General features: G+C 50.1%; 1 protein-coding gene across 4 annotated transcripts in view; it reads right to left on the bottom strand.

Annotated features, from left to right (window-relative positions):
• SULF2 (sulfatase 2) overlaps window positions 1-14,961 on the bottom strand; it is a 130,434-nt gene that overhangs the window by 68,276 nt on the left and 47,197 nt on the right. For all 4 annotated transcript variants that reach the window (XM_064382492.1, XM_021669144.2, XM_064382493.1 and 1 more), the window contains exon 3: window positions 14,539-14,778. In XM_064382492.1, coding sequence (XP_064238562.1) covers window positions 14,539-14,778 — 240 coding nt within the window. The remainder of the gene's footprint in view (window positions 1-14,538; window positions 14,779-14,961) is intronic.

Below are 14,961 nucleotides of genomic sequence, written 5' to 3' on the forward strand. Positions count from 1 at the left end.
TAAATGAGATAGTGATCTTGTTTTCATTTTTTTGCTTAAGTCAAGCCTAAGGCCCAAGAGTTCTCCATTTGTTCAATTTTTTTTTCTTTTGAGTTGGTGTTTCTCTTGCCCAGGCTATAGTGCAGTGGCACGATTATGGCTCACTCAGCCTTAATGACCTGGGCAGAAGTGATCCTCCCATCTCAGCCTCTTGAGGAACTGGGACCACAGGTGTGTGCCAATATGTCTGGCCAGCTTTTAAAATTATTTGTAGAGATGGAGTCTCTCTATGTTGCCCAGGCTGGTCTTGAACTCCGGGGCTCAAGTGATCTTCCCATCATAGCGTCCCAAAGTGCCGGGATTACAGGTGTGAGCCACCATGCCTGGTCTTGTTCAAATCTTTACTGAGTACCCAATACCTGCCTGGTGCTATTTTTGGATGCGCAGCCAACAGAACAGGTAAAAAATAAGTTCACTGGTCATGTGTGGCGGCTTACACCTGTAATCCCAGCACTCTGGGAGGCTGAGGCAGGCAGATCACTTCAGGTCAGGAGTTTGAGACCAGTCTGGCCAACATGGTGAAATATCACTTCTACCAAGAATATAAAAAATTAGCCGAGTGTGGCGGCATGCACCTGTAATCCCAGCTACTCGGGAGGTTGAGGCAGGAGAATTGCTTGAACCCGGGAGGTGGAGGTTGCAGTGAGCTGAGATCTTGCCACTGCACTCCAGCCTAGGTGCCAGAGCCAGACTCCATGTCAAAAAAACCCCCCAAAACCAAAAGTTTGCTGTGTGTAGTGGTACACGCCTGTGGTCCCAGCTACTTGGGAGGCTGAGGCAGGAGAATTGCTTGAACCCAGGAGGCAGAGGTTACAGTGAGCCAAGATCATGCCACTGCACTACAGCCTGGCTGACAGAGTTAGACTCCATCTCAAAAAAAAAAAAAAAAAAAAGTTCACTAATACCTAAGATAACTTCAAGGGGGTTAGAAGTCCTAAGAAGAACAGAAAGTTGGGTGTCATGGTCAAGAACGATGGGGATGAGAAGTACTAACTGGCACAGGAAGGGCAGGAAGGAAGAGAGAATGGAGGAAGTTCTCCATGGTGTGTGAACAGTGCTCTGGACAGGAATCCCCAACCCCTGGGCTGAAGACAGGTAGACAGGGGGTTGTCTGTGGGCTGTTAGGAGCTGGGCTGCATAGCAGGAGGCAAGTGGCCAGCCCGCTTCCCATGACTTGCATCAATGCCTGAGCTCCGCCTCCTGTCAGATCAGCAGCTGATTCTCATAGGAGCGTGGACCCTGTTGTGAGCTGTACATGGGAGGGTTCTAGGTTGTGGGCTCCTTATGACAATCTAATCCCTGATGATCTGGCACTGTCTCCCATGTCCCAGATGAGATCATCTGGTTGCAGGAAAACAAGCTTGAGTTCCCACTGATTCTACATTATGGTGAGTTGCATAATTATTTCATTACATATTACAACATAATAATATTAGAAAGAAAGTGGACAATAAATGTAATGCACCTGAATCATCCCAAAACATCCTCTCACTCCCAGTCCTTGGAAAAACTACCTTCCATGAAACTGGTCCCTTGTACCAAAAAGGCTGGGGCCACTGCTCCAGATAGAGGTAACTGCACGTACAAAGGGCCTGGGGCAGGAATGACCTCGGAAGGTCTGAGGAACAACAAAGAGGCTAGGTGGCCTGAGTGTTGCCACCAAGGAAGGGACAGGCAGGAGGTGTGGACAGAGAGGTGAGCAGGCCCAGGCCAGACAAGGTCTTGGCAGCCCTGGAGAGGAGTTGCCAGTTTATCCAAAGAGTAGTGGCCAGCATGGGAGGTTTTCAGCAGGAAGTACTGTGGTAAGGTTTACATTTTGTGTCCTCTGGCTACGGGTGGGGAGAAGGAATGGCCAATTGCTGGGGACAAACAGGGACAAGCAGATCACCAGGGCGAGAGGCGAGGGCTGCTTCCGTCTTGCCACTCCATGTGCTCCTGTCTTCCGCTTGCCTGTTTTTAGCGAGGCTGTGGCTATCAAGGAAGACTGGGCTGCAGAGGGCACCAAGGGCCTGCTGACTGGTTGTAGCAGGGCCAGGCGGAGCTCTGGGTGATGGTGGCATGGAGGGCAGGCTGCCTGTGCCTAATTAAATGCTGGCCCCAGCCACCCGCTTCCTAGGAGGGTCATGTAGCTCCTGCAAATGAGACAAGGCCCATTCATTCCCTGGAAACTCAATTAGCTGGGTATGGAAGACTCCATCTCTAGCGACAGGTTTTATTGCCTGCTGAGTCACCACCAGGACAAGCTGTATCTTAAATATCTGTCTTGTGCCTTTTAAAGTGTGGTTTTGTTCAGCCGGATGAGCTAGAAGAATGGGGAGAAAATCCACAACAGATCCTCAGAACAAGGCCTGTCACTCAACGGATATTTAATTATCACCTTGGAGGAATCTGACACTACCTGGATCCTTCAAGAGCTGTTCTCAGCGCCATTAGACTGACCTCCCATGTCTATGACAAATATTTTGTAGCACTCCCTTGTTTTCCTGAAAAGAAATTTATAGGTAACAAAAGCTACCTATGCATGTCATTTCCAAAAAATCAATATAATGCTCTAAGTGCAATCTACAAGAAAAGGAAAGCAATTTATAATGAAGATAAATTTCAATATAAAATTTCTCCAGCACATCCATCAAGAAGATGCAACAGAGTAGTCAGGCAGACGCCTGCACCTAGACACAGATTCACTGGGAGTGTGACAGTTACAAGTGCAGCTGGGTGGGCGTGCGACATTTGCCATTCAAATCCTTTGGGGTAGCACTGCCGTCGGGGATGGGATTTTCAGAAATAAGGAATGACTCTTGGGGAAGATTTGCACTCAAGTATAATATTGCCTCCATTTTCTTGTCCGGTACATTCCTGGGAATATGCAAAACCCTCCAGTATTTACATATGAAATAGACATAGATTCAAGGCTCAGATAACAATAAACATAAAATAATCCACTCATATGAATCATGTGGTAGGAAACTCAGAAGCTGTGTGGAATGCAATGCAATTTGGGGGCCACGTGGGCTCTGCTGTGCAGGGCCGGACATCAAAGGCCTTCCTGGTCCCCACCCTAGGAAGCCAGCAGCCTCAAATCCTTCATCACCACCAGCAACGCCGTCACAGAGTTTAACCCGTAGAGGGCGGTGTGCTCCCTTGAGAACTACCAGGTTAGAAAGAAGTTTGCAAGCTGGTGGCCTGTGGACTCATCCATCCCTCAGGTGCGTTTGCTGTGGGCCTGCCTGGTGTTTTCAGTTGCTCATTCTTAAAAAGTGGAGTGAACAGTCCACAGTGGAAATCTGGGCACCCCCTCCCCACCCAGCCTGCTTCTCCGCTTTGGGCTACCTGCCTGGCCCTCCATGCATTTGGAGCCCCCAGGGCAAGAATGGGTTCACATAGGATGGCAGAGAGCAGGCCCCTCGCCCTGCCTCGGAAGGGCGGATGTAGAGGAGCTCAGTTTCCCTTCGTTTGCTCAAATCGCCTGCGACAGCACAGACGAGGTCCCAAAGGACTCTCTGTGTGCACTGTCACGACCTGCCGGCCCCAGGATGGATGGTGCCTGCTGCTCGGAGAACAGGAACTTGTCCTGAGACCCTGACCCAAGACCCAGCATGGTTTGGGAAAGTTTGGGAAGACAGATCAAGGTGCTGGGAGCACGAGGGGAAGTAAGTGCAGGGATGATGAGGGGGACACTGGATTACAGATGAGGAATCGTGGAAAGCACTCGCCTAAAGCTCGGTAATAACCACCACCTGCATTTTTATTGCCCATTCTCAAAGCTTTGTGTCACTCCTCACTCCCCACTCCCAAAAGGTTTCATTTGATTAGGCTCTATTCTTCTTTTTCTTTTTTAGAAATAAGGTCTCATTCTGTTGCTGAAGTACAGTGGTGCGATCATAGCTCACTGCAGCCTCAAACTCCTGGGCTCAAGTGATCCTCCTGCCTCAGCCTTCCAGGTAGCTGGGACTACAAGCATGGACCACCATGCCTAGCTAATTACTTTTTCAAATTTTTTGTAGAGACGAGGGTCTTTCTGTATTGCCCGAGAGATCTGGCCTCAAGAGATCCTCCTGCCTTGACCTTCCCAAGAGCTGGGATTACAGGCCCAGCCATAGGCTGCTCTATTCTCATGCTGTCCCAGAGTCCTTTCCGTGCCAGTGGAAGCATTCTATATCTGCATTATCCAGTATAGAACCCACATGTGCCTACTGGAGACTTGAATCATGGTTAGTGCACCTGAGAAACTGAAATGTTAATTTAATTGTAATTAACCTTAAGTTAAATAGCTCCCCGTGGCTAGTGGCAACGGTATTGGGCCGTGTGGCTCCAGCCTAATTCATTCCAGAATGTTCAGGGAGTTGCAGCTAGCACCTGGGAGAGGACTGCAAAAGTCCCGTGCACTCTGAGACCCCTGGAAGCCTCTTGAGGCCCAGGAGACAGGGTGTATGTGTCACCCACCACAGTCACCCTTCCCTCCCTTTTCTTTTGATCTTGCAGCTGTTTCAACGCCCAGAGCAGGTGGAGATTCCCTGAGAGAGATCATGGTTGGGAAGGGAAGGATGTGCACGGAGCTGATCTGCGGGGTGGCCACACTGCTTCCCACTCAGGACCACAGCTGGGGCAGTGAAGACGGGAAGGGTGGCAGGTTTGCTCAGTTTGACATCAAGGCTCTGCAGCCTTTGGGGGAGGGGGTTAACGTGTGAAAGAACCCAGCCGTTATGGGCTGCACTATGTTCCTCAAAATATATGCTCAGGTCCTTGCCCAGGTACCTGTGAGCATGACCGTGTTTGCAATATGGTCTTTGTAAGTTAAGATGAAATTGCACTGGATCAGAGCCAGCTTTAGTCCAACCACTGGTGTCCCGAAAGAAGACGGAAATTTGGACGCTGATTCAGAGAGGAGCAGGCCATGGGAAGAGAGGGACCCACAGGGAGGAGGCCACATGAAGATAAAGGCAGAGGCTGGAGGGATGTGGCCACAAGCCAAGGGGTGCAGAGATTCCCAGTAACCCCTGGGAATTCAAGGGCAAAGCACTCTCCCCTGAAGCCTTCATGGAACGTGTGGCCCTGCTGACGCTTGATTTTGGGCTTCTGGTGCCCAGAACTGTGAAAATGCCTTTTGTTCTAAGCTGCCCAGTCTGTGGTCTGCTAGGAAAGCGGATACACCTGCTAAGGGCTGGGACAGAGGTTGCTGCCTAGAAACAAATGGAAACCTTGCCCCATCGGCCTCACACCAGCTTCCTTTCCCAGTGACCACTCCCTCTTATGATGCAGGAAACCTCCCCTCCTGGGTTTGTGAGCACAGGTCACGTGTCACTCAGGGTGGCATCTTATCACCGGCACTAGGTGACTAGTGCTTATATGTCACAACACTGCTGCACAGATGGGGAGACTGAGGCCCAGAGGGGATGACATCTCAGCTCAAGGTCACAAAGGCGCCTAAGACAGAGACTAATTCTTTGGTCCAATTCAAAGCAAGCGCTTCACTTGTTTTGAAATCTGAGGTCTTGGAGAAAGGAAGTGACTAACAAATTAGAGGAAGAAACTCACTTGTAGATGCACAAGGAGATGGCAAACCCGTGCCTCTCGAGGACACGCTGGGTCAGCCTGGGTCCCGCGAGGAGGGGCTGGGCAATCCCTGTGGATGCTCGGATCCCCACAGTGGGGAAGGCTGGTCCTCGGTGCAGAGACAGAGACAGGAAGGCTCCCTGCTGTGAGCAGCGGATGCACTCCACAGGGTGAATGGAGAGGCTCTCCACAGGCCGGAGAGGGGGAGGGGAGACGGGCAGATGAGAGGCAGCTGGACTGAGGGAAGAAGGGAGCTGTGTGTGCGCACGTGGGTGCGTGCGTGCACACTTGTGTGCACTCGAGGGGAGAGGAAGAGAGCAGGGAGCAAACGCAGGAGAAGAGCCAAGTGAAGAGAAGGCTGCCATTGTGAAGGCCAGGGACAGCTGCACCAGGGGCCCAGGGACGGCATCCCGGGAATCATTTCAGCCTTCTCTTCCCTGTGTGCACAGAGGGGCTGAGAAGAAAGAGGAGGAAAGGCTGAGATGGCGGAAGTGAGGGTGGAGAGGAGAAAGAAGTGTGGAAGAGATGGGGGATGGGCTGCTGGCCGGGACAGAATGTGGAGACTCAGTCACCACTCATCCTAGGAAGTTCTTCTGAGCACCTACGATGGGGTCGACACTCTCTAGGCCCAGGGACCCACGAGGGCACAGAACAGAGGCTCCTGTTCCAGGGAGCTGGCATTTTATTTTGTTTATTTATTTTTGAGATGGAGTCTCACTCTGTTGCCCAGGCTGGAATGCAGCAGTATGATCTCAGCTCACTGCAACCTCTGCCTCCCAGGTTCCAGCGATCCTCCTGCCTCAGCCTCCCAAGTAGCTGGGATTACAGGCACACCCGCCACCATGTCCAGCTAATTTTTGTATTTTTAGTAGAGACAGGATTTCACTACGTTGGCCAGGCTGGTCTCAAACTCCTGACCTCAAGTGATCTGCCCGCCTTGGCCTCCCGAAGTGCTGGGAATACAGGCGTGAGCCGCCACACCCGGATTGGGCGCTGGCATTTTATAAATGAGATAATCAATGAAACAAATGGGCAGAAGACATAGTCGGTGGTGTTCAGGGGCGACGGGGGCACTGGTGGGAAACAAACTGGGACGAAGAGGAGGCATGGGGTGGTCAAGGAAGGCTTCTTTGAGGAGGCAGCATTGGAACACAGACCTGAAGAAAGTGCAGATGTGAAGAAGTTTTTGAGCAAAGGAAAGAAGTGCAAAGCACTGTGCATGGTGCGTGTCAGGCGTGGCTGATGCCTAAGGAGCTGTGGCTGGAGCGCAGTGGGTGAGGGGAGACCAGGAGGCTGAGAGGGGCGGAGAGAAGGGAAAGATCACTGGGACCCTGAGGTGGCTGTGGGGGTCTCGACCCTGAGTAGGTGGGAGCCACGGAGGGCTCTGCCCAGAGGAGAAAGAGCATCTGAAGTAGTTCTGACCAGACCCCTCTGTCTGCTGCGTTGAAAACAGACCAAGGGGTCATAAAGGCAGAAGCTGGAGGGTCCCAGGAGAAGCCCAGAACAGGGGAAGACAGTGGTACAGATGGGATGGTGGCAGCAGAGGTGACTCCGGATATATTTTGAAGGCAGAGCTGACAGGGTTTGCTGATGGACTGAATGTGGAGGAGAGGAATGGGAAAAAAAAATCTAGAATGGCACGAAGTCTTGGCCTGAGCAACTGGAAAACTGGAGGTGCCAAGGAGAAGCCTGTGAGAGGTGCCAGGGAGGGAGGGAAGTGACCAGGAAGTGATACTGGACTCAGGCTTGATGTGCCAGGGAGACCTCAGGGGCGATGGTCAGGACACAGAGGGGCGAGGGCAGGTGGGGTTCAGGGCAAGGGGCTAAGGGCAGATCCAGAGACTGGCAGGGAGAGAGGGGTGTGGAGCCACGTCATAGCGTCACAGATGAAGACGGCCCACGTAGCAGCCCTCCTGCCCCTGCGGTCCTTAATGAAACCACTTTAGGGAATGAACAAGTCTCACTTATACACGCACACCCCCGCCTTCACACATGGCAGCACGTCTTTTACTGGGGATGCCAAAATGCCCAGTGGATGCCTTACCACCCTCCCGCATGAGAGGGCAGTGGGATGCCCCATGTGTCCTGACCTCAAGAGCCTGAGTGACAGAGCAAGACCCTGTTTCAGAAGACCCTGTCTCATGATAGGGGTCATCAGGGCACAGAGGACCCCCAAGACCCTGTCTCATGGTAGGGGTCATCAGGGCACAGAGGCCCCCCAAGACCCTGTCTCATGGTAGGGGTCATCAGGGCACAGAGGCCTCCCAAGACCCTGTCTCATGATAGGGGTCATCAGAGCACAGAGCCCCCCCCAAGACCCTGTCTCATGGTAGGGGTCATCAGGGCACAGAGGACCCCCAAGACTCTGTCTCATGGTAGGGGTCATCAAAGCACAGAGGCCTCCCAAGACCCTGTCTCATGGTAGGGGTCATCAGGGCACAGAGGCCCCCCAAGACCCTGTCTCATGGTAGGGGTCATCAGGGCACAGAGGCCCCCCAAGACCCTGTCTCATGGTAGGGGTCATCAGGGCACAGAGGAACCCCAAGACTCTGTCTCATGGTAGGGGTCATCAAAGCACAGAGGCCTCCCAAGACCCTGTCTCATGGTAGGGGTCATCAGGGCACAGAGGCCCCCCAAGACCCTGTCTCATGGTAGGGGTCATCAGGGCACAGAGGCCCCCCAAGACCCTGTCTCATGGTAGGGGTCATCAGGGCACAGAGGCCCCCCAAGACCCTGTCTCATGGTAGGGGTCATCAGGGCACAGAGGCCCCCCCAAGACCCTGTCTCATGGTAGGGGTCATCAGGGCACAGAGGCCCCCCAAGACCCTGTCTCATGGTAGGGGTCATCAGGGCACAGAGGCCCCCCCAAGACCCTGTCTCATGGTAGGGGTCATCAGGGCACAGAGGACCCCCAAGACCCTGTCTCATGGTAGGGGTCATCAGGGCACAGAGGACCCCCAAGACTCTGTCTCATGGTAGGGGTCATCAGGGCACAGAGGCCCCCCAAGACCCTGTCTCATGATAGGGGTCATCAGGGCACAGAGGCCCCCCCAAGACCCTGTCTCATGATAGGGGTCATCAGGGCACAGAGGCCCCCCCCACCCCCTCGTGAGGGTGGCTGCCCAAGGTTGATGGCCAGGTTCCAGTTCTCAATAGACCTCTCTCCCCAGCTTTGTGTGAGAAAAGTGAAAATAATTAGGGTGCTCAGGGCTAAAGCCCAAAACAGGCTCCAACTGAGAGCCCTGGCAAGGCCCGGTCTTGTAAGGAGGATGTACTCCCGGCTCCCCTGGCGCATTCTAGAACATGATGCAGAAAGGCAGAGGGCCTGCCACCATCTCTACGAAAGTCTGGATCGGATGGCAGAACCCAGGGCCAGGAAACAACCTCGGAACTGCCAGATTCAGGTGTGGAAGGAGAAAGGCATTATCCCAATGGTGACAAAAATGGAACTGCAATCTAGTTCATCAGAGAGGGCTGAAAAAAGTTGGTTTTTTGTTGATGTTACTTTTTGTGTTTTGGGTTTTTTTTTTTTGCCAAAGACTGTGTAGTAAAATTGTGATCAACACTCCAGTATGCTTTTCCTGACCCTTCCCAGCAGCCCTAGATTTCTACCTGGCAGTCCAGGTGCTGGGGAAAAACAGACTCAGCCACGGCTGCAGAGCAGGTGACCCAGGCTGCGCGAATTGGCACAGTCCATGTGCTTTCCATGATGATTGGCTCAGGAGCTGGCATGTGACTCAGGCTGGTCCAATCAGAAGGAATTTCATGCCTTGAGCATTCTCGAAAAGGATGCTCTATTGCTCCTGCCAGACTGAACAAGCAGGCGCAGAGCCACTGGAGTGCCAGCCACCATCTGCAGACCTCCAGCCTTGTGACAGGATTGTGATACTCCGAGATCCAACTCGTGATACCACGGGATCAATGACGATGATCGATTGGCATGACAGCACCACATCACATGGCCCACCTCAGGCCAATGTACTGATTATGTCACAGTAAGTTGCACTCACGGATCCAAATGTGGCAGCATGTGCTTAGCCTCTCTGGGAATCAGCAAAATGCAAACAAAGCCAAGAGTGCATCATCACATCTCAGCCGTGACCATGGCAAATATGAAAAGGTCCCATCCCACTAAATGTTGGTGAGGACGTGGGAAAACAGGAAGTCACATGCACTAGCAATGGGATGGCAAATGGGTCGGTCCCTCCACTTCGAAGAGCAGTTTGCGCAAAGCTGAAAACGGACATCTCCTTCCATTCAGCAATTCTACTCTGGCTCTGTCCCCCTCGATTCTGAGAAGGTGATGTGTGAGCTCTGCAAGTGCATTTGAATGCACTTCCTGGCTGCCCTGTTTGCTCTTGAAGATGTGCGATGCTCATGGCAACAGATTGCCTTTAGATCCAACGGACAGGAACCCTGACTGCAGCTGGTTTCAAAAACACATTGAATTTTTTGCTCCCTAAACAAAGGATACAGGTGAGCAGCTGGGCATGGTGGCTCACGTCTGTGATCCCAGCACTTTGAGAGGCCAAGGCGGATGGATCGCTTGGGGTCAGGAGTTCAAGACCAGCCTGGCCAACATGGTGAAACCCTATCTCTACTAAAAATACAAAAAAGTTAGCAGGGATAGTGGCATGCACCTGTAATCCCAGCTACTGGGGAGGCTGAGGCAGGAGAATCTCTCGAACCTAGGAGGTGGAGGTTGGAGTGAGCCTATATTGCGCCACTGCACTCTAGCCTGGGTGACAGAGTGAGACCCTGTCTCAAAAAAAAAAAAAAAACCCAAAAAACAAAAAACCTAAGGATGCAATTTATTCTTCCAAGGGTACTCATATCTGAGATCCAAGTCCCCCAAGTTGTAAGAAGCCATACAGAGAAATATTCATAAACAAATTGATATTTATCCTGCTTCAACTTAGCATCTCTCACTTTGTCCTTTGTCAATTTCCACTGCAAACATGGGGCAACGCAAAGCCAGATCACTGCAAAATGAAGTTGCAAATCTTTTAAAAGATGCAGGGTTTGTGAAATTAATTAAAGTGATGCTGGAAGATAGCTCAAAAAACACACGCAAATCCACTGACAAATAATTATCTGGTTCATAAAGATACTACATGAACGAGAAGAGACTATTGAGAAGGATAATGACGTATGATATGCACTTCACAGGGGAAGATTCAGATGTCAAAGAATTAAGAGAGGCCCTTGGAAAAACCAATCAAATCCTCTAATACTTTTGCAAAAATTTCCCTGGTGAAGTAAAGGATATCATCTTGCTATCCATTTAAATTTGTGAAACACTTCATACTCCTCCCTACACTTTATCAGTTCACTTGCTTAAAGAATCAACTCATGGCTGGGCGTGGTGGCTCACACCTGTAGTCCCAGCATTTTGGGAAACCAAGGTGGGCAGATCATCTGAGGTCGGAAGTTCAAGACCAGCCTGACCAACACGGAGAAACCCTGTCTCTATTAAAAATACAAAATTAGCCAGGTATGGTGGTGCATGCCTGTAATCCCAGCTACTCAGTAGGACGAGGCAGGAGAATTGCTTGAACCTGGGAGGTAGAGGTTGCAGTGGGCCAAGATGGCTCCATTGCACTCCAGCCTGGGCAACAAGAGCAAAACTCCATCTCAAAAAAAAAAAATGAACTCATTAGTTATGACTAGAGCCCAATCTTCGTTAAATACCATTAGATGCAACCTATCAGAGGGCCAGGTGCAGTGGCTCATGCTTGTAATCCCAGCACTTTGGGAAGCCAAGGCAGGTAGATCACTTGAGGCCAGGAGTTCAAGACCAGCTTGGCCAACATGGCAAAACCCCATTTCTACAAAAGTTACAAAAATTAGCTGGGCATGGTGGCAGGTGTCTGTAATCCCAGCTATTCAAGAGGCTGAGACAGGAGAATCGCTTGAACCCAGGAGGTGGAGGTTGTAGTGAGCCGAGATTGTGCCACTGCACTCCAGCCTGGGCGACAGAGAGAGACTCTGTCTCAAAAAAAGAAAAAAAGAAAAAAAAAGATATAGCATAACAGAGTTATTATTGAAATACTACAGTCTCATTTCAAGATCAAATATCTTACTAAATACATTAAAAGTATTATTTATTATGAAATGTTGGTCCACTTAAGTAGCATTTTTCTCAGGTCAGTCTTCCTCATTTTCGGCTGACCTCCTCTATTGAAACGGGTATCACAAATACAAATGGCTAATAACTGTTAGGGTGGCCAAGACTTTACTTGTCCCTCAGTATTATCTATTTTCTTCTTCTCCTACAGTAAAATAATTTTCATCTGGGCATATGTACACCCAGAATAAGACTACATTTCCCAGGTCCCTTTGCAGCAATGCATGGCCATGTGACTTGTTTCTCACCAGTGGGAAGTAAGGAGAAATAAAGTCTGAGTCTCTGACCACTTCATAGAGCAGGGCTACCAGAGCAACTTGGAATTTTAGCTGACATCCTGGGTCTCTCTCACACACACAGCCAAACTTAAATCCAACTTTGCTAGGTGGCCACATGAACACAAGGTTTAACATGGTTGAAGACTCAGCAGGAATGATTTACTTTTGGTCCTTGGAGGATTAAAAATTTACTATATATTCTAATATGTGTGTACAGATCAATCTAAAAGAAAAAACATCTAAAAGGTTTCTGAATTCATTATAGTTTTTTGTCATTTTTCTTAGTCAACACTGATCAGTATAACATATAATGCAGTTGGATTTTAAATTGTTTCCACTTTAAACAACAACTTAATATAAAACTCAAACCTGAGCTTCCTAGCTGCCAGGGCAAAGAGGGAAAGAACATAGGGTATGTGGCTCTTGTTATTTAATAACCAGGAGTACACCAGTTCATCAGACTAAACAGGTGTTTTCAGGGTCTTGAGTTCTGAAAGTAAGGTTGGAATGGGATTCCTTGTACAGAGTGGCATTCTAAATATAATGAATAAAATTCTCAGTGGTGGTTTTACAAAAATGTAAATGTCATCTGTTTCTGGCTCTTTACACTTGACATTATGCTTGCAGTCTTCATGAGGGTATAATAGTGAAGCATAGTTGAATAAAAACACTTCTTTAGGGAGACAGCTTTTTGGTGATTTGCGTACATTCAAGGACAAGTTTGGGGAATCCACTTCAGAGAATATTCACTCTTGAGATGGTTCATTTTCTCATGTCGCCTGTAAGATTTTGAAACACTTGCCTTTAGCTCCCACTCTGAGCCCTCAATATGTCACAGAATATGTGAGTTTCCTTTCAATTTGATGAATACGATTTCCATGCCCCCCTCTGAATTCCCATGATCTTGCATTCCATTTTGATTATGCCACAAACACCTCACTCTGATTCTGGGCAGATCTCTATTTTGGGCTACAGTGGCCCTGGCTGTGAAATGAGGGGGAGTGCTAAGAACAGGTTTAAGGTCTTTACTAATCTTATGGCATCCAAAATGAAAGGTTTCTGTACTGACCTTTCAGCCAGAGGTTGTGAAAAGAGAGTCTGTGAGCCACACACTCGCCCCTCGGACATATTTTCTTTGGTTCCCAGTATATATTAAAGAAAAAATAAGTTGTGCTGGCATATTTAAAAATAAGGAGATTTTCAGGGAAATATTCAGACTTTAAAATATTTCAAGGTTGGCCACTCTTGAGTATGCATGGCTGTACTTTCTGGACCCAAGCTGCAGGTGTGTCTTCAATAAGGGCCCACTGCTCTGCTGCAGGCCTGCCTGTCCTGCTTCTGCTAGCAACATCCAGGCCCCTCAACCATCTAGGGTGGTGGCCACGATAACCTCCGACACATGTGGCTTTCTGCAGAGGTCCAGGGGAACCAACAGGTGGTTGGTTCTGCACAATGGCATGCATAATATACAGGAACAAGGTATACGAATGAGGCATCCCTAGTTCTCAGCAGAATGTACTTTCTAGGCGATTCTGGCTGTGGGATGAGGCCGTAGGAAGACACACCTTGCTGGCTTGTGTCCCTGCCAGCCCACACTATGTATCTGACAGGAAGCTGCCCAGCCTCGAGGGCTGCAGGTTCAGGGCTCTGAACAGGGCTGAAGGAGGCGTCCATCCTTCCCTTGCGGCACTCCCACCCAAACAAACCCCTTGTCACTTGGATGCAACTTCCTGGGGTTGCAACATCTGAGCCACAATATTTGATTTCACAACTGCTGCAGCTTCTTACCCAAGGTGGGGAGTATTTATTTATTTTTAATTAAAGCAAGTTAAATGAATTGAATCTGGACGGTTTTGCAATGGTGCTGGAGGTCAGTGACTATACTGTAATTGCATCTGTACCTCAGACAACCAGTCTGGCAGGTGAGCCTTCAGAGCCCACCGAGGTCTTCCTGCAGGATAAGCCGACAGGAACTGGGAGGCCCTGCACCCAGGATGACACTTACTGGGTGAGTGTGGGCAGTCAACCACCACGTCAGCTTCTGCACCACCCTGGTTACCTCCATGTAGACAGCAATCACACAGACCCGTATCTGTTCCTCTCTACAAATTCCCATCCCCCGCCCCCATGTTCTGAAACCTTCTTCCAAGCTGATGGTTTGAAATAAAAAAAAAAAATCAAAAAGTCCCTGATGGACTTAATAACAATTAACAGAGGATGCAAACTCATGCATGGGCACCTTGGGGCCTCTCTGCACTGTAATTCATATTTTGAAAAGACTTACTTTTTGGGGGACTCAAATTCCTTTAACAAGGTCACTTTACATCTCTACTGTAAGCAAATAAAAATGTATTTCTCTAACACACACAGAAATAAATGCACAACTTTGAAATTATCAAAGAGTTGCTGTAAGGAGAGCTCTCCAGAATCATCTCGGGTACCGCAGTGGTGCCCAACCACACCCAGGGACGCCCAGAGTAGGTCTCTGGCGAGGACCCCGGCTGTCACTCCCTTGCTGCGCCCGCCCCGCACTCTGCTCACCTGTCCGGTAGCCAGTGCTGTTGAGGTACACGGCGAAGGTGCGGCTCTCGTGCTGTGCCTGCCAGGAGGGTGAGGAGCAGTTCTCGTTGTTGGTGTAGGTGTTGTGGTTGTGAACGTACTTGCCCGTGAGGATGGAGGAGCGCGAGGGGCAGCACATGGGTGTGGTCACGAAGGCGTTGATGAAGTGTGCCCCGCCCTGCTCCATGATGCGCCGGGTCTTGTTCATCACCTGCATGGAACCTGCAAGGCGAGGGCGGAAGTGAGACGAAGGCGGAAGTGAGGCGAGGGCGGAAATGAGGCAAAGGCGGAAGTGAGGCGCAGGGCGGGAAATCGGGGGGCACTGGCACCAGGTGGCTCTCGGCACGTGGCATCCCTAGGCCTGGAGAGGGCATATTCTGCAGACCTACGGGGCAGATGGGGCAG

The sequence above is a fragment of the Aotus nancymaae genome, unplaced genomic scaffold (genome assembly GCF_030222135.1).
Source record: "Aotus nancymaae isolate 86718 unplaced genomic scaffold, 86718_ANA_hifiasm-v0.15.2.pri h1tg000029l, whole genome shotgun sequence".
NCBI classification, from domain to species: Eukaryota; Metazoa; Chordata; class Mammalia; order Primates; family Aotidae; genus Aotus; species Aotus nancymaae.